Source organism: Trichomycterus rosablanca, chromosome 13 (genome assembly GCF_030014385.1).
Source record: "Trichomycterus rosablanca isolate fTriRos1 chromosome 13, fTriRos1.hap1, whole genome shotgun sequence".
NCBI classification, from domain to species: domain Eukaryota; kingdom Metazoa; phylum Chordata; class Actinopteri; order Siluriformes; family Trichomycteridae; genus Trichomycterus; species Trichomycterus rosablanca.
In genome coordinates this window covers 3,461,962-3,481,915 of record NC_086000.1, presented here as the reverse complement: position 1 = coordinate 3,481,915, position 19,954 = coordinate 3,461,962, and the positions used below count along the sequence as shown (strand labels likewise).

At 44.1% G+C, this 19,954-nt stretch overlaps 1 protein-coding gene across 2 annotated transcripts in view; it reads left to right on the top strand.

Moving 5' to 3' along the window:
- Positions 1-19,719, top strand: part of asap3 (ArfGAP with SH3 domain, ankyrin repeat and PH domain 3) — a 35,999-nt gene extending 16,280 nt beyond the window's left edge. Inside the window, exons 9-26 of one of the 2 annotated variants that reach the window (XM_063006726.1) lie at positions 353-439; positions 1,177-1,286; positions 2,420-2,489; positions 2,907-2,994; positions 3,292-3,340; positions 5,732-5,898; positions 6,218-6,351; positions 6,609-6,700; positions 6,872-7,052; positions 8,434-8,519; positions 9,730-9,845; positions 10,804-10,871; positions 13,577-13,684; positions 14,399-14,570; positions 15,410-15,635; positions 16,236-16,440; positions 16,526-16,647; positions 16,747-19,719. In XM_063006726.1, coding sequence (XP_062862796.1) covers positions 353-439; positions 1,177-1,286; positions 2,420-2,489; positions 2,907-2,994; positions 3,292-3,340; positions 5,732-5,898; positions 6,218-6,351; positions 6,609-6,700; positions 6,872-7,052; positions 8,434-8,519; positions 9,730-9,845; positions 10,804-10,871; positions 13,577-13,684; positions 14,399-14,570; positions 15,410-15,635; positions 16,236-16,440; positions 16,526-16,647; positions 16,747-16,804 — 2,139 coding nt within the window. In that variant the 3' untranslated portion in view covers positions 16,805-19,719. Of the gene's footprint in view, positions 1-352; positions 440-1,176; positions 1,287-2,419; positions 2,490-2,906; positions 2,995-3,291; positions 3,341-5,731; positions 5,899-6,217; positions 6,352-6,608; positions 6,701-6,871; positions 7,053-8,433; positions 8,520-9,729; positions 9,846-10,803; positions 10,872-13,576; positions 13,685-14,398; positions 14,571-15,409; positions 15,636-16,235; positions 16,441-16,525; positions 16,652-16,746 lie in introns of both variants that reach the window. The other variant, XM_063006725.1, reaches the window with a different exon arrangement.
- Positions 19,720-19,954: the final 235 nt, after the last annotated feature.

Sequence of the window (19,954 nt, the reverse complement as noted above, 5' to 3'; positions counted from 1 at the left end):
CCAAAATTATTTTTGATCCTAAAAATGTAAACAACCTAAGTTCACTGATCTCAGCAACTGTGCAGATTTACCATGCTGGTACTGATTATTAAGGAGGTGGATAGGTGCTATTTCTGGGTCAAGGCAGTCTTTTTAGAATGCCAATCCATTGTTGGGCCTCGGTCCCTTCCTCACTAGACATAGCCAATCATGTCTGTATTTCTAGACTCAACCGGCCTATAGCTCCGCTAGGGATAAACCCTGGACTCCAGCTGTATTGGGCTAGAGTTACTTAATGCTGTGCCACCCGAGCGTCCTGATTTTACCAATAGCCACTCGAATTCTTCACCATCGCCCTTTGATTGGTTTGCAGATTCGTCAGGACCAGGACGACCAGGTGAAGCAGCTCTCTCAGCTACGCGACTCTCTCAGAAGTCAGTTGCAGGTGGACGGCAAAGAGGTAAAATCTCCCAGCATGACTCACTTCAGCTTCTAAAACACGTAGGACTCAACTTTCTGGTTCTACACTTGCGCTTTCGTTCCATACCAACAGTCTGATAGAACCCTGACACTGGTGTGTTTGGGCGTGTGTGAAAATAATATTCAAACCTGACTAGGTGCTGATCTCGTGTCTACCTGAAAATGGTACGAACCCAGTTCCCAAGGCCAGACATTGAGTAATATGATTGGGAGGCTGGAGGAAACCAGAGTACCTGCAAGAAAACCTCTCAAAAATGTAGAAAAAGCCCACGACTTTGGTGCTGTCCGACACCCACACTATGTTTTAATATACAGTATGTTTAGTGACCCAGTTCTATGGAAAATTAGTGCCTCTGGCAACCCTGTGTGGAGCACTGTCTGGTTTTACTGGTTAACACTGGACGTAAAGCAGGAACGTCCCGGACGGGCTGCTAATCCATTGCAAGTCTGTGTAGACACCTGTCCAGCCTTACAGCATCTAGTGGAAGGCAAGCATTGAGGAATCCCTATGACCCTCTCTCCCTCGGACAAGCAAGTCGTTGTCCGCATAGGTGCCCGGCCTGCTGGTAGCACAGCCGAGGCTCAAACTCGAGAGCGTGTCTTACCCCTGCGCCATCCCAGCACCTTCCAAATTTTAGAAGAAGGTGCACAGGCACGTAGATACTACGATACTGTGTTAATGTTAAGATGAAGAAATGATATGTGATCTGTTTGCAGGAGTACCTGAACAGGAAGAACTCGGGTCACGGGTACAGCATTCACCAACCGCAGGGCAACAAGAAATACGGCACGGAAAAATCCGGCTTCCTGCTCAAGAAGAGCGACGGGTGAGTTTCAGTGTAGCAGGATCTTTACCGCCAGGTCTCTACTGTCTAAAATAAATAGCTTACAAAGAAATGATAAGTGGCCAAAAGTATGTGGACACAAGGTCCAGTCGTATCCAGGTCCGCAATACAACGCAGACTTGCACCTACGCTGTCCGACGCATGTGGTCACTAGCAGTTGATTCTCGTAGACATAACACACCGTGTGACTGAGTGTGAAACTGAGGGTTCAGATTCGTCCAGAGTGCTAGACTGCCGAGCCCCCGAGCGCACCTCTCTTCTTTAACGAACCTGGCATTTCAGCCACACCCATCGCTATCAGGTTCCTAAAATACACTGAGCCCATCATAACACCCCAGCCTGCCTGTTTACAAGGGGATGGCATGACTCCAGGTTTCATATTCTTACTCATGATTAGCGGTGCTTGTTTCCGAAATCGCCAAACGCACTTACTAGAAGTGGTGTCCACATTGTTTTCAGGCGTACAGCGCAGCTAGAGTTGCTGCGGCAACACAAGTGACTATCAAGTGTGACCGCTGAGTAACTGTTGGAAGGTAACAGTGTGGGCTGAAAGCTTCCTGTAACTTGCTTTTGAGAAAATACCATCCAGATGTGGAGGAAGAACGTTTATTATGGTGTCACCAATATGACCAGAAGTATGTGGACACCATCCCATGAATTGGTTAGACACCTTGTTTTAAATCCATCAGCTTTAATACCCATTTGCAATTATAACAGTGTGCACTGGTTGGAGTGTGTCTGTGGGCATTTGAGCACTTGTGAGATCCCTGGAGCTCCTTCACACCCGGCTCATCAAATCACATCTTTAATGAACCTTGTGTTAATTTAAGCGATAGGTGTGACTGAAACATCTGAGCTTATTTTTAAGCAGGAGTGTCCACATACTTCATTTCACGGACCTTGAAAAGTGCCACATTTCACGACAGTCATTAAATTACACTCTAATTAAATGATATTAAATGATAGAATAAAGTAAAGCTACCTTAATAGTTGAATGCAAACCTAGAACATTGAGCGGCGTCAAATTGCACATGACATGGGAAACGACTCGTTTTTATCGTGTGTCTAAATGCTGAGCTGGAGATTCGTTCGTTATTCTAATGTGCTTTTTACAGAATCAGGAAAGTCTGGCAAAAGAGAAAGTGTGGAGTTAAATACGGCTGCCTGACCATCTCTCACAGCACGGTAATATTTCATACACACACACACACACACACTGGCAGATTGTAGCTGTAACACTGTTGCTAAAGCCAGAACACAGAATCAACACGTCACAGACACTCAAGTTTACATACGCTCGGTGGGTAGCACCTCCTCACAGCAAGAAGGTCCTGGGTTTGATTCCCAGGTGGAGCGGTCCAGGTCCTTTCTGTGTAGAGTTTGCATGTGCTCCCCGTGTCTGAGTGGGTTTCCTCCAGGAGCTCCGGTTTCCTCCCACAGTCCAAAGACGTTTAAGTGAGGTGAACTGGAGATACGAAATTGTCCATGACTGTGTTTGACAGTCAAAAACTTGTCATGAATGTAACCAAAATCCTAATAAATAAATAAATACATACGTTTGTGCAGCTGTATTTGTAATTGTGTTTTTGTTCTGCCGTCCAGATTAACAGACCTCCAGCGAAGCTCAACCTCCTGACATGTCAGGTTCGGCCCAACCCAGAGGAGAGGAGGACTTTTGACCTTGTGACCCGTACGTTGAACTCACAACCCTTTCACTTCAGACCATTCAAGCCCAAGTGCTTTTTCTTTTGGTTGGCATGTGTCCTGCAATGAGTGTGTATCACAGAAGTCTGACTGTGTGTGTGTGTGTGTGTGTGTGTGAGTGTGAGTGTAAACACAGTTCTTGGGTGTGGGTTAAACAAAAGCAGTTTCTAAGATGGGCTTGTCCAGGCTTGTTATTTCTTCCTACATTATCTTTCCTGCTTGTTTTTCCCAAGTTGGCTCATTATATTCACACCCGTCTTATTTCTCCTCCTCTATCTCACAGATAATCGCACATACCACTTCCAGGCAGAGGATGAACAGGAATGTATGATGTAAGGACTACTTTCTCTAAAATAGGATGACCATTTTTTGGATAAAAAAAAAAAAAAAAGGGTACTTGGTCCGGGGGTGAAGGAACGGGGGTAATTCTATGTCATTGGTGGCACCATGGCAGTGTGTATGGGGTAGAGGTTTAAATGTTTGACAAATGCATCAGTAACCATGCAGCTATGTTACTGAACTTTAATACATAAACAGCTACTCTTTAACAAGACCACTAACGAATGCCTTTATGGCTAGATAATCTTATTCCTTTCCATTCAGCGTTTAGTTGTCATCTATAAATAAAAATCCCTTTATTCTATTATTTATTATTATTTAGTTTCTTTAATGTGTTGCGCAATTGTATCAGCTGACTTATTTGAAGTGTTTTTAACTTAAATTTTTGTAATTTATTTATTTATTTTATTCTTTTTTTCAATTTTTATAATGGGGTACAAATAGAGGTGGGTTATGAAAAGAGGTGGGCTACCAATATAGGTGGATTATGAATAGAGGTGGGTTATCGAAAGAGGTGGATTTTGAATACAGGTAGGTTCTGAATAGAGGTGGGTTATCAAAAGAGGTGGGTTTTGAAAACAGGTGGGTTACCAATAGAGGTGGGTTTTAAATACAGGTGGGTTACTAATAGAGGTGGATTATGAATAGAGGTGGGTTATCGAAAGAGGTGGATTTTGAATACAGGTAGGTTCTGAATAGAGGTGGGTTATCTAAAGAGGTGGGTTTTGAATACAGGTGGGTTACCAATAGAGGTGGGCTTTGAATACAGGTGGGTTACTAATAGAGGTGGGTTATGAATAGAGGTGGGTTATGAATAGAGGTAGGTTCTAAAACACCTTTTTTCAAAACCTACCTCTATTTGTAACCTACCTGTTATTATAGCTCACCTCTATTCATAGCCCACCTGTTTTCATAATCCACCTCTATTCAAAACCTACCTGTTATCGAAGCCCACCTCTATTCATAACCTACCTCTATTCGCAGCCCACCTCTATTAGTAACCCATCTTTATTCATAACTCACCTATTTTCACTGCACACCCCTCTGTAAACAGGATTTCATTGTATTGTGCACCTGAAACGGCTCTTATCTTTAATTTTATTCTTATTCTTTACACAATTTTGATTTCCCTTCTGGTTCCACTTAAATGCAAAATACTGGGTGGATAATAATAGTAAATAATAATAAATGATTATTATTTTTAGCATTTATTTTTACATCTCAGTGTATACAAAGAAGTTGTTTTCACTTGCACACACTGCATACAGGGTCCACTCGCTCAAGGGTCCATTTGGCAGTGGTGAGGCTTGAACCAGTGACCTGTACCTTAACTGCCACTGCCACTTAGCTCATAAGATAATTGGACTAATTTCACAGTGAATGCAGGGCTAAGAAGAAATTGAGTCTGAATTGTAGCATGCATTATTAATAAAAGATCTTACAGTCTGCAGCACATGCCACACATCATCACTAAAATAAAATGTTGCTATTTTGTTGCTAAGACTGTTGATTAAAACACACCACTATAGCCCAGTCTGTACCAGCCTAGTGCCGCCTGTGCCCTGTCTGTGCCCAGTGCTGGTGTTAAAATAGTTATTTTTATAGTAGTTATTTGGTTTAGTCATCATTGTTAGACATCCACACTGTCTGAATGACAGCCTGCTATACACACCGACGAGGCATAACATTATGAGCACTGACAGGTGAAGTGAATAACACTGATTATCTCTTCATCACGGCACCTGTTCGTGGGGGGGATATATTAGGCAGCAAGTGAACATTTTATCCTCAAACTTGATGTCAGAAGCAGGAAAAATGGGCGAGCATGAGCGAGTTTGACAAGAGCATCTCCAAAACTGCAGCTCTTGTGGGGTGTTCCCAGTCTGCAGTGGTCAATATCTATCAAAAGTGGTCCAAGGAAGGAACAGTGGTAAACTGGCGACAGGGTCATGGGCGGCCAAGGCTCATTGATGCACGTGTGGAGTCCATGCCTCAACGGGTCAGGGCTGTTTTGGCAGCAAAACGGGGACCAACACAATATTAGGAGGGTGGTCATAATGTATATATGTTATATGTATATATGTTGCCAATTGTAAGATTTTTTTTATTGAAAGTCACTCCCAGCTCAGCAGTGTAGGTACTGAACTAGTAATCGAAAAGTTGCTAATTTAAGCCCCACCACTGCCAGGTGGACTCTTGAGCAAGGCCCTTAACTTTTAGTTGCTTTTATTAGATTCGGTCCCAAGTGTAAGTCACTTTAGATAAAAGTCTGCTAAATTTCACGTAGCACAATATGATAAAATGATTCAACACTTAAAGAACCAACTGTCCAATAATCGCTGAATTCTGCCATCTCTCTCACATTTCTCTTCTTCTCTCTCTAGCTGGGTGTCTGTACTGCAGAACAGTAAGGAGGCCGCTTTAAACACGGCTCTAGGAGGAGATCAGCTCCAGTACCCGGGCAGCGGACTGCAGGATCTGGCCCGTAATGTGATCGCAGGCCTGAGAAATCTTCCAGGAAACGAGGCCTGCTGCGACTGTGGTGCTCCGGGTACGAGTCACGTCTACACTGTGAAAAAGTCCATTATTACAATACTGTATTTCTTCATTATTTTACTCCCTACGTTCCTTCAGAATGACTCAAAATCAAAACAGTTTAGTTTGCTCTTTTGTTTTGGCCCTGATTTCATTTGGACCCTGAGTTTGGTTTGTTTGGATGGGTGGTTTGTGGTTTCAGGTACTGATTTCTGGTCCACAGCAAAATGCTAGGTGTGGACCGGACTATTTGTGATCTTCTCTCAGGCCCTGGTAGTGAACATCATGATTGGTCTGTTCAGTCTGATCTATGAACTTCTTTGTCTCCTCTGCAGAACCCACTTGGCTTTCTACAAATCTGGGCATCCTCACCTGCATCGAATGTTCTGGGATTCATCGTGAGCTCGGCGTTCACTACTCTCGCATACAGTCTCTCACCCTCGACATGCTCAGTACCTCCGAGCTCCTGGTAAACACACACACGCACACACACACACACACACCAAACACTGCAGACCTGCTACGGTCAGCAGCACACTGTGAATAAACACCTCATAGTTCTCAGAAGGTAAATGAGGAACGGTTGCTTTTCCAACCCCGCTACACTGACCATTTGTTACACTGACCAAAAGCTTCACGTTCTGTGAATGAGACGTGTGTGTGTGTGTGTGTGTGTTCGGTCCGTCTGTCTGCATCTGGTTTTGATTCCCGCTTGTTTTCCCACAGCTGGCAGTGAGCATCGGCAACAGAAAGTTCAACGATGTCATGGAGGCCAACCTTCGGGACGACTCGCTAAAACCTCTACCGCAGAGCGACATGTAAGACTTCAAAACATACTGTGGGAATCCGTAGGTTGAGCTGCCTTGCTGCCTTGCTGCCTACCTGGGCAACTGCCTCAGTAGAGAGGATTCTAATAAGACATCGAACTTATAAGGCAGATTATCTAGACGCACTATTATTATTTACCCTGCCGTGTTGATGTGCGTTAGGAATGCGAGGAAGGAGTACATCACGGCAAAGTACGTGGAGAGGCGCTACGTGTTACCCAAAGCGCGTTCGGAGCCGCTGCGAGTCTACGAGGCGGTGAAATCCAGAGACCTGGTGTCCCTCCTGCAGCTCTACGCAGAGGGCGAGGACCTTTCCAAACCGGTCGCCGTACCGGATCAGAAGGTAACGGCGCAGAGAAATAGAGAAACGGGAAGGGTGAATTAAAAGATATAAAACAGCCACGACAATTGATTCCACGATTAGGAAACATGGGATTGCGATAGGGACATAACATTAAAACAGCCTCCATGTTTCTACACTCACTGTCCATTTGATCAGCTCCACTTACCATATAGAAGGACTTTGTAGTTCTACAATTACTGACTGCAGTCCATCTGTTTCTCTGCATGCTTTGTTATCCCCCTTTCATGCTGTTCTTCAATGGTCAGGACCCCCACAGGACCACCACAGAGCAGGTATTATTTAGATGGTGGATCATTCTCAGCACTGCAGTGACACTGACATGGTGGTGGTGTGTTAGTGTGTGTTGTGCAGGTATGAGTGGATCAGTCACAGCAGCGCTGATGGAGTTTTTAAACGCCATGTCCTCTCACTGTCCACTCTGTTAGACACTCCTACCTAGTCGGTCCACCTTGTAGATGTAAAATCAGAGACGATCGCTCATCTATTGCGGATGCTGATGAGTCGGTCATCTTCTAGACCTTCATCAGTGGTCACAGGACCCTGCCCATGGGGCGCTGTTGGCTGGATATATTTTTGGTTGGTGGACTATTCTCAGTCCAGCAGTGACACTGAGGTGTTTAAAAACTCCATCAGCGCTTCTGTGTCTGATCCACTCACACCAGCACAACACACACTAACACACCACCACCATGTCAGTGTCACTGCAGTGCTGAGAATGATCCACCACCTAAATAATACCTGCTCTGTGGTGGTCCTGTGGGGATCCTGACCATTGAAGAACAGCATGAAAGGGGGCTAACAAAGCATGCAGAGAAACAGATGGACTACAGTCAGTAATTGTAGAACTACAAAGTGCTTCTATATGGTAAGTGGAGCTGATGAAATGGACAGAGGTGGTTTTAATGTTATGGCTGATCAGTGTATATGGCAAATGAAGGTTTCAAAATGTTTCAGAAATAACGTCATTCTTATGGAGATGAAGTGAGGGGGAGAGTTTCTGCACAAATTTAATCCGGCGTGTGTTTACAATTTGAATAACGTCTCCACGTCTCTGTAAGCTTCCTTTTACTCGAGTCACTCATTAAAACCAGACGTTACATTGCTCACTTCCCTTCCTGTTATTCTCCGTCTTCTGTAATTCCACGTTTCCGTTTAGTCTTTTATCTGTAGCTGGATCAGTTTCAGCCTCTCTGTACATGGGCTTTGTAATCCCGGGCTTTTGTGTGTGTGTGTGTGTGTGTGTGTGTGCTGGATTTAAATCCATTATTGCACTTGAATGATTATTGAGCACATAAAAACAGACAGCGCTGGTCTTTTCACCGCTGTAATCTATGTGCTGATCCTCTTCTCCGATTCCCAGGATCTGAAGGAGACGGCTCTGCACGTGGCCGTACGTTCGGCTGAAAAGAGTTCCCTGCCACTGGTCGATTTCCTGACTCAGAACTGGTGAGTTTGGCTGTGTGAGGTGCTGTTTTTAACCAGAGCACCTACACTGAGTACAGAAAATCGAGTCACCATACACGAGTATGCCATTTATTTATGCTGGTGTGGATGCGAAGGTGGCTAGGAGAGAGATAAAAAGAGAGAAATATTTCAGATAGCAATGGGAGCAACTGGGTGTAACTAAATCTCTCGGTTCATTGACAAGTTGCAACCCAAAATCTTACTAGCATAAGCAAGGAGACGCAGCAGATCGGGCAAGTACAGGAACTCTAAAGGTGATTGACAAAATTGATCGTAGGTGTCTTTGGTGGATACGAAGTGCAATATAACCAGGAAACATGCAGAAATAATGAGATACATATACAACGGGTGCCTGGGTGACATGCTGAATATTAGGGCCACTAATAATTAGTCCATTAAAAAGTGCAGTCAATGCTGTTATTTTAAATAGCTAAGGTAAATGTGATTTACTGCGTGCATTTGTTTACCTTAATGTCTGTTCCTTAAAGATAACCAAGAATACAGTTCTGTGATTCGATTCGGGTCGTTTATGTTGATAATGATTCGTTTGAACAGTCTTTCATATACAGTAGAGCAGACGCTTTTATCCAAAGCGATTACAGTACTGTGACAGTACATTGTCTAAGCAATTGAGGGTTAAGGGCCCTGCTCAAGGACCCAACAGTGGCAGCCTGGCAGTGGTGGGGCTTGAACCAGCGACCTTTCGATTACTAGTCCAGTACCTTAACCACTAGGCTACAACTGTGTCAACTGTGTCCACACAAACACACTTGGCTGCATTTGAGGGAGAGAAGGTCAGATCGGGGTCTCTAGTTGCTGGGACAGGCTGATGAATAAGAGGCACAAAAAATACGAAATACAAAAAAGGAACATACATAATATACATAATATTTGGTTGCATATGGAGGAAGGGAGGGACGCTGCTTCAGTCATCAGGCTGAAGTACTGTGTCTCAAACTGCATTCTGTTTGCTATACAACGTGCTGAAACGATTACATTTTTACAAGAGGCGTACGTGAGTGATGAGTGGTCAGGAGCTTCGGGCAGCAGAGGTCGCCAGAGTGCGCAGTGGAGTTTAGTCTTAATATTTGAGTGAATTAATAAATGACCCATGATACCTATGATGCATGTATCATATTACCAGACACACTCATTGCTTCTATGTGTTTATATATATGTGTGTTCCACACAGTGGGTGTCTGGAGAAGAAGACGGTTGAAGGAAACACGGCTCTTCATTACTGTGCAACGTTCAATAAACCCGAGTGTTTAAAACTGCTGCTCAAAGGGAAGGCCGCGTTACAGACAGGTAACTGTTATGCCTGGAGCGAGGCTGCAAGTTAGATACGACCACATTGGGTGGAAAATAGAAGTAGAAAATATAACATGCAATGACATGCAATACTAATTAAACTCTTGCTCACTCACTCACTCACTTTCTTAACCGCTTATCCAACCAGGGTTGTGCGGGGTGGGCGCAAGGCACACAGTCACACCCTGGACGGGGTGCCAGTCCATCGCAGGGCAGACACACATACACACACACCCATTCACCTATAGGGCAATTCAGTGTCTCCAATTATCCTGACTGCATGTCTTTGGACTGTGGGAGGAAACACGGTGAGGCGACAGTGCTACCCACCATGTTAAGTCTGCATTACTGATAAATAAATTGCAAACTGAAATGCTGGTGGAGTGTAGGATCTATTTTCAGCCATAGTTTTCAAATTCCTGTTCATTTGTTTAGAATGTGTGGGAGAAAAGTGTTAAATTACACTAGAAGTATTAATACATCATCAATTACTACTTAGAAAATGTAGATATGCTTAAGTTATGATTGCCAGTAGTCATATTCCAATATCACAAGAATACTGCTACAATGAAATGGTACTGGAAAGGCGTAAGTGCATCATTTGCATTGTATGACGTCCAAAACCCAGTTCTAGCTAGTTTAGACCAATTCCTATGCCCTGCAAGCTCACTGATTGAAGTATAAAGGCTGATTATTTTATTTCCTTCTTATCACATTCACCAGTCACTATGTAAGACTTTGTCAGTCCGATCCTTCTCTGCAGATCAGATTAAAACTATTTTCTACACATAATCAGTCTCAGGTATTTCACTAATTTTTTTTTTTCACCATAAATCAGTACATTGAGGAAAGCTGGTACAGAAAGAAACCTTGTGTGTATAAATAAACCCACTAAACCTCAAAGCTGCTGACAAAATTTCGATTTGATCGTCTGAACTGTTTCACTCTGTTGCAGGAAACGTGGCTGGAGAGACGGTGCTGGACATCGCAAAGAGACTTCAACACTCGCACTGTGTAGAACTGGTGAGCTTGATCTAAAAATACACACCACGTACAGCAAACACACTCCACCTAGAGAGCACATACTGTATCTCTAAGGCTGTACTGCACACGTGTGTGTGTATGTACACATAAAGAATTGCGTTTAATTACATAAAAAGGTCTGTGACCCACGTGTAAAAAACAACTCAAATCAAGGCTTTAGCAGACTGACCACCTGCTGCTTGGTAAACATCTCACTGTCATGATGTCCTCAGACTGCCCTCTCAGTGCCGGACCCATGAAGCGTGAGACGCAGCGTACCACAGCTGTATAACTGACCTCTTCTGTCCGGAACGGTCGTTTATCTCATTAACTTTTCCTTTCAGTGCTGCTTTTGTATTCAGTTTCTGTTTGTTTTCATAGTGTTTGGTTTCCAAAAAGTTACGACACTAGGGAAAGTGTAACTAAATACAGGCCTTTATTTAATTTAAAGCAATTCAAAACACTCACCACTTAACACTTAACCGCTTATCCCAGATCTTCAATGGGCGCAAGGCACACTGTAACACCCTGGACGGGGCGCCAGTCCATTGCAGGACAGACATATTGACACACACACACACTTATACACACACATACAGTGTATCACAAAAGTGAGTACACCCCTCACATTTCTGCAGATATTTAAGTATATCTTTTCATGGGACAACACTGACAAAATGACACTCTGACACAATGAAAAGTAGTCTGTGTGCAGCTTATATAACAGTGTAAATTTATTCTTCCCTCAAAATAACTCAATATACAGCCATTTATGTCTAAACCACCGGCAACAAAAGTGAGTACACCCCTTAGTGAAAGTTCCTGAAGTGTCAATATTTTGGGTGGCCACCATTATTTCCCAGAACTGCCTTAACTCTCCTGGGCATGGAGTTTACCAGAGCTTCACAGGTTGCCACTGGAATGCTTTTCCACTCCTCCATGACGACATCACGGAGCTGGCGGATATTCGAGACTTTGCGCTCCTCCACCTTCCGCTTGAGGATGCCCCAAAGATGTTCTATTGGGTTTAGGTCTGGAGACATGCTTGGCCAGTCCATCACCTTTACCCTCAGCCTCTTCAATAAAGCAGTGGTCGTCTTAGAGGTGTGTTTGGGGTCATTATCATGCTGGAACACTGCCCTGCGACCCAGTTTCCGGAGGGAGGGGATCATGCTCTGCTTCAGTATTTCACAGTACATATTGGAGTTCATGTGTCCCTCAATGAAATGTAACTCCCCAACACCTGCTGCACTCATGCAGCCCCAGACCATGGCATTCCCACCACCATGCTTGACTGTAGGCATGACACACTTATCTTTGTACTCCTCACCTGATTGCCGCCACACATGCTTGAGACCATCTGAACCAAACAAATTAATCTTGGTCTCATCAGACCATAGGACATGGTTCCAGTAATCCATGTCCTTTGTTGACATGTCTTCAGCAAACTGTTTGCGGGCTTTCTTGTGTAGAGACTTCAGAAGAGGCTTCCTTCTGGGGTGACAGCCATGCAGACCAATTTGATGTAGTGTGCGGCGTATGGTCTGAGCACTGACAGGCTGACCCCCCACCTTTTCAATCTCTGCAGCAATGCTGACAGCACTCCTGCGCCTATCTTTCAAAGACAGCAGTTGGATGTGACGCTGAGCACGTGCACTCAGCTTCTTTGGACGACCAACGCGAGGTCTGTTCTGAGTGGACCCTGCTCTTTAAAACGCTGGATGATCTTGGCCACTGTGCTGCAGCTCAGTTTCAGGGTGTTGGCAATCTTCTTGTAGCCTTGGCCATCTTCATGTAGCGCAACAATTCGTCTTTTAAGATCCTCAGAGAGTTCTTTGCCATGAGGTGCCATGTTGGAACTTTCAGTGACCAGTATGAGAGAGTGTGAGAGCTGTACTACTAAATTGAACACACCTGCTCCCTATGCACACCTGAGACCTAGTAACACTAACGAGTCACATGACATTTTGGAGGGAAAATGACAAGCAGTGCTCAATTTGGACATTTAGGGGTGTAGTCTCTTAGGGGTGTACTCACTTTTGTTGCCGGTGGTTTAGACATTAATGGCTGTATATTGAGTTATTTTTAGGGAAGAATAAATTTACACTGTTATATAAGCTGCACACAGACTACTTTTCATTGTGTCAAAGTGTCATTTTGTCAGTGTTGTCCCATGAAAAGATATACTTAAATATCTGCAGAAATGTGAGGGGTGTACTCACTTTTGTGATACACTGTACATACACCCATTCACCTATAGGGCAATTCAGTGTCTCCAATTAACCTGACTGCATGTTTTTGTACTGTGAGAGGAAACCGGAGCTCCCGAAGGAAACCCACACGGACACGGGGAGAACATGCAAACTCCATACAGAAAGGACCCGCTGCTTTTACATCATCACATGAAAATCTTCTTCCCCTTAAAGCTTCTTTGAGCCTCCAAAAAGGTGGAAATCAGACTAAATCCAGACACGACCGATTACTTCTCCTTCCACCCTCACCGTTCCAGTTATTTTATGATTCAACATATTTTCAGGTCCTGCACTGCCTTCGTCCAAACATTTTCGGAGTGTGTTAGAGACATTTGTTTAGAAATAATGGTGTACAATCTTCTTTGTGCTGTTTTTCCTACCGTCCCAACTTTTTTGCAACTGGGTCTGTAATACAGATGTGTGTGTGTGTGCGCATGTGTTTTGTGTTTTCAGCTGGAGCTGGCTCACAGTGGGAAGTTCAACTCTCAGATCCATGTGGAGTACACGTGGGAGACGCCGCAGGAGCTCCTGTACGACAGCGAGGACGACCTGGACGAGAGGGTAGGAACCCAGTCAAATCTAAACACCGTAACGACGGACGGCTGATTAAATACGAACACGAATACCTTTATTGTCAGAGCTTGTTGGTGAGAGCTGCCCTGAGCCTCTGGAACGGCATGAATTTCATTGCTGGTCACCCACACAAACACACATTGATCCTTGTTTTAGGGGAGGGAAGGTCGAACGGGTTTGTTCCTGTGCCTGTGTGAGTGGGGCAGGGACGGGTTGTGAGTCACATGGAACATGTCAGAGGGGTAAAGCAAATAATGGTTCTGTCTAAAAACCTAGTAAGCTGCCTTGCTGCCTACTGCCTACCTAAAGAGGATTTTAATGAGATGCTCCCTTGTTATTCAGTCAGATTATCATTTAGAATTAAGGCGCCTTAGTAGGAGCATTTTAATGTATCTGAGAATTTAGACATGCCCTCCTCTCTGGAGTGTAGAATTACGTAAAATGCACCTATGTAGAGAGATCACTAGGTTTTCGGACAGACCCATAGAGCATACACTTTCAAAACGTTTTAGAGAGTTTTAGGAAAGGACACCGTCCTACACTGGTTTCATTAATTTAAAGTAGCATTACAAGTGTAAGCAATGAAGTTCAAACCTGATATCAGTTAGCATGTCGTAAACTTACCATAAAATGATCCAGTTTCTCAACTGTAATGTGTATTTTCTAATCCTGAGTTTTGTGTCCTCTCATTTATTCGTGTAGGTCGGTCAGCCCAGGATCCCGCGCTCTCCTTTACTCTCTAATGACTGCAGCGGGAAGAGCTGCAACACCAGCAACGCTAACAAACATTACCAGAACGTGGATATCATTTACCGGAACTCGCAGTCTGGCAGCCACACGCCTCCCCCTCTTCCTGCTAAAGCAATGCAAAGAGGTAAAGAACACACCTGACCTATTTTACCCCACATTCACACGGGCAGTGCCTCATGTTGGGTGAATAGTTGTTTCTTGGGCCCTAGTGGGCTTTCTCAGATCTCAGATAGTTGCTGGTCACTTGGCAGCATGAGCGGTGGGGGTTAGGGTTTACGACTATTGCAAAGCAGACGTTAGGTGTGTGTGCTGTTTACATTCGGAACTACACTACAACAACGCTTTAATTTCCTTATTAATAAAGCTTTGCACCTAAATATTAGTGGCTTAGTTAGCCGGGCTTTTTTTGCGGATGATGTTGTCATAACCGTAGTTACCAGTAGCTTTTACCTAATGTTATTGTTTTATGTTTCATCATCACTTCATCCTGGTCAGGGTTTCTTTGGAATCACTGGGTGGAATCCTGTAACACACCCCAGACAGGATGTCAATCTGTCCCGGGGCCTCGGCCATCCCTTCCCCTTAGTCATAGCCAATCACGTCTTAGGGAGGGAAAGTCGGAGAGGGTCTCTTCCCGCTGTCTCTGTAATATACGATGATCTTTTGGACTGGTTCAGGTAGGGGGTTAGTGAGACATTTTTCAGTGTTATTGGGAGTTTTTAATTAACGTTTTAAATTTTAAATCCTAAATTTGAGATTAGATCAATGTGCAGGACACTTTGCTCAATTAAAAAATGTATTTCAAAGTTAATTTTTATATACATTTATACATATAATCTCCTCCGTGGATATGGCGGAATGGCCCAGAAGCCGATATCACTGTGGAACCGAAGCTGGAACGTTTTGCTTGGCATTCCAAAATCGGATCTTCTCATCCATCTTGTCCATTTTATCCTGTTCCAGGTCGTTCAGACCCCCAAATCAGCACCACGCCAAAAGAGTCTCACCCCATTTCCCGCCACAGCTCCAGTTCCTCGGCGGGTTCTTACAGAAACAGTCCGCCGTCGCCCTTGAGAGAGGTGGCGGGGTCACACCCCCCCTGCTCGCCCCGCAGCGGAGTGCTGAAGCGACAGACGGTCGTCTGGGAGGGAAGCTCGTCAGCGTCGCAGCACTCCATCGGACCCGTGGTGTAAGAGCTGCTTCATTACTCATGTGTTTGCTTCGTAAAGGTTTGGAGATCAACTACAGAGACCTGAAGAGATATAAAAACTGAGTTTTGATTTTGATTTTTTTTTATTTTGAGTTCAAGCATGTCAGCTCCAGTATTGTCCCCCCCTCCCCCATTTCATTTTATAAAATTTGTGTGAGAGTGTGGGTGCTAGTCTGAGTCCCTTTTTAGCCAGAGTGGGGATTGTGCAAGCCTAGATTTTACCGAAGCACCACCCAAGTGTCCTAAATGTATCATATACAGTATGTATACTGGTCAGGGTCATGGTGGATCCGGTTCACCCAGTAACACATCCCAGACAAGGTGCAAATTCACTGTGTGGCTTCAGGCACAACCAGCCCCAATATAGCCAATCATGTCTGTAAGTAGACGCTCAACCGATCAATAGCTAACCCACTACCACTGAGATCCAGGTTCGAATCTCAGCAGTAGTGAGCTGTTTACCCTGTGCCACCTAAGCACCCCTAAATTACGTATTCTAAATGATCGACACTGTATGTTGGACTAATTTCAGTACAATTTCCTGTGCATTTTAAAACGCCCTCTTTATCGTGTGTGTAGCTCTGAGAAGACGACCTCGTACCGGCGGACGAGCAGCGGCGGCGGACAGGCCAAGTGCGTATCGGGTTCTCCGAGCTCTGGAGGCAGCGTGGAGGAGCTCTACTGCAGTCTGACCAACAACGGCGCTGCCAAAACCACCGCTAATGCTAACGCCCCGGTGCCTGTTATACTGCCGCCACCCCGGTCACGCAAGAACGCCATGGTGGTAAATAAAGTCAGATTAATACATGCAGAATTTATGTTTGCTTAGTGTGTAACATGAAGTTAAGATGTGTGTGTGTGTGTGTCAGAGCGCGCGGCCTCGCTCGAAGAAGGTTCGTGCCCTCGTGGACTGTCTGGGTGTGAGCTCAGACCAGCTAGCTTTCTGTAAGGATGATATTATCATTGTGACTGCTGCTGATGATCCACACTGGTGGGTAAGTACACACACACACACACACACACACACACAACCTTCTGTGAACTGCGTGTCCAAACCATCCAAACCTGATTCCATTGTGTCGATTTTCAGGTGGGACACGTGGAGGGGAAGCCGTCCAGAACTGGAACCTTTCCAGTCAACTATGTAATGCAGTTGGGAGAGTGAAACCTGTGCAAATCTGTGCAAGCTTCTACCATACATGCCAAAACCCACATTGTGTTTGGTTACTAAGGGGTCTGTCAGTATGGGACGTCCTTCTTTAGTGCATCCGTAGTGCCATTCTGCTGCTTTTTCGCCGGAATACTGACACACAGCGCCAATATAGATTCGCTTTGCGGTACAAATCCAGTGCCAGTGATGCAGATGAATCTGAGACACGACAAACCGGCACTTCGGACATAACTCACAAAGCAGCACTTAAAATAACATATAAAATATGCATAAAGACCCATAACGGCAACCGAAACCTCTGCGTGTAAGTGCCGGGGAGATATTTAAAGCACTAAACGATAAACGAACCTTGGTGCCTCCTGCCAGACAGGAACACACTGGACGTTCTGGAGTCACCTGGTTAAATTGCTTAATGGATGTCGACCCTCGAGGCCGCGCTTCCTGCAGTTCAGCAGTCGGACAGAGTGTAACACGATTCCCACTGACTGTGGACCGATTACAGGTCAATAAAAGAGAGGCAGGACTGCTCACGCCTCGGATATCCCTAGTTCTGGATTTTAAGGATGCTCTGCAGATACATAGATAGCATTTGCATCAGTATGGAGTATCATTTCCCAGAGAGCTTCACTGTATTCCCCAGGAACATTTGGTCCTTTTGATTAAGGTGAAGCAATAAAATAAAATAAAAAACAATAGCAGCTTTAATTTTGGTAAAACTGGCATGTTTTTGCTGTAGTAATACCCCTTTGGACCACAGGAGGGTGCTTTTTTTTTTACCTTTTCCAGAATTTTATATCTGCAACTTTGTTTTTAAGCGATCTGCACTTCTGTAAGTATCTGACCTTGTGTCATTAAATATTACACGATTTTAAAGTCTCACACTTCAGATTTAGACTGAAATATGAACACAGCTCATCGTAAAGCAAACAGTTTGTATAGACGTATTTATAATAATAGGATTTTTTGTTGTTGTTTATGAGTTTGTTGATGTTGGAGAGTTTGAACCAGCACATTACTTGTGTACTCCACCCAGACTACTAGCTGTCTGCCAGCTGGATACAACAAAGTCTGAATCTCACCCAAAAAAGGATCATGTTCCAAGGAAGTCAGACCTGTCTGAGTGCTGCTACCAGGATTGCACATGGTGAATAAGTAAAGCTGATTAGATTTCTGCATTTGCTTTTAAACGCTGACTAGACTAGACTCGCATCTCTGATCTGTTTTTGAACACAAGCATTAACAATTTAATATCACGCTCAGATCCGGGTTGGGTGTCTAGACAGACACGATTGGCTGTGTCTGAGGGGATGCGGCTGAAGTCCTTGAAGTCTTGGGCCCGTTTTATTTATTAAATTTTTTTTTGGTACAACTGGCCCCCAGCATTTGGTGTAAATAAATTGAAATGAGATTTCTGTTACTTTATGGTAATACTATTTGATTTTGGGCGGCACGGTGGCTAGGTGGGTAGCACTGTCGCCTCACAGCAAGAAGGTCCAGGGTTTTGATTTCCAGGCGGGGCGGTCCGAGTCCTTTCTGTGCGGAGTTTGCATGTTCTCTCCGTGTCTGCGTCGGTTTCCTCCTACAATCCAAAAACATGCAGTCAGGTTAATTGGAGACACTAAATTGCCCTATAGGTGAATGTGTGTGTGTGTGTGTCTGCCCTGCGATGGACTTGCGCCCCGTCCAGGGTGTTACTGTGTGCCTTGCTCCAATTGAAAAGCTGGGATATGCTCAAACACCCCCCCCACCCCCCCCGTGACCTTAATTGATTAAGCGGTTAAGACAGTGAGTGAGTGAGTATTTTATTTTGACACTGAATGTCCAACAAGCTCATGGTCAGCTGTCCAGATACTTTTGGACATATAGTGTATGTATGCATGTGTGTGTTTCTTAAGGGGATATTTCCTTCACTGGTGCTCAGTGTCCAGGGTTCATTCCTGCCTTCCGCCCAGTGTTTCCTGTTCGGTGCTGGACTCACATTGACCCTGACCAGGTTGAAATTTGAGTAGAAATCAATTAAATTAATAAATGATTTTTTTTTGTTTTCATTTACGACCGACTGTAGGACTATTTTGTATTGAATTAATACAGCCATGATTATATTTAAGGTGGTTCTATTCTTTTCTTTTTTTTTACACTATTCTGCCAAAAGTATGTGGACATCTGAGTATGTCATCATATTTTTAATAAATAGACATTCATATTAAGTTATATTATATATTCATATTAATTTGTACCCACTCAGTAAATATAAAGCTTTTGTAAGCTCAGCTACGAATCCTGGACGAGAAGGCTGGAAGAGTCTAGGCAGTCCGTCAGAGTCAAAGCACGTCCTGATAACCCTCTATATGAGCACAGTGGACCTTTATTGTTCAGTATTTTACTAAGTAAATTGATTTGGTACAGTCAGTGTTTGAGTCCCTTTGTTTTTTATGGCTTCATCCCACCTTCAGTACTTCACTGCACTCGAGCTGCTCTCAGCAGTCAGTCTGCATTATTGATGAGTGCACAGGAAAAGTACTGAAGTGAGCACTCCTGTACTCCCTCCATGACTTCTGTGAAGCGATTAAGAGTGCACCAGCCCCCAGGTCCTAAATGTTCAGCTGACCTTGTTAAAAAAAATGCTTGTAAATGAACCTAAATCATCTTGTAAATATTAATATACATTGTGTGTCTTGTATTTTACTTTGTTGTTGTATGGATGTGTACTGCGTCTGTCTCCGTCTGTCCTCGTCTTTGTTCTGTGTCAAGCAGATGAAAAGCTGTAGATAAAAAAATGGAAGCTAGAATGGAATAATATAATGTGCTATTTTTGAACCGGTACGCGGTCGTCCTGGAAAGAAGAGCCGACAGACTCATTATGAATATTAAATGCTGTGCTTTTAAAACCGATCCCCCCGCTCAGCCTGTGTTATTGTTTTTCCACACTGGGTTTAATGGATTTTTTGTGTGTGTAAGGGTGCAGCAGTGTTGTTGGGATTTTTATCCATGACCCATCAAAATCATGACCTCCTGGTAAATCAGTGGTAAGACATTGGGTAATTATTTTATTCCTTTATTATTCAGTGAATAAAATAACTGATAATTTATTTCATCCAGGGCTTAGAAGTCAGTACTGTGCTTCACA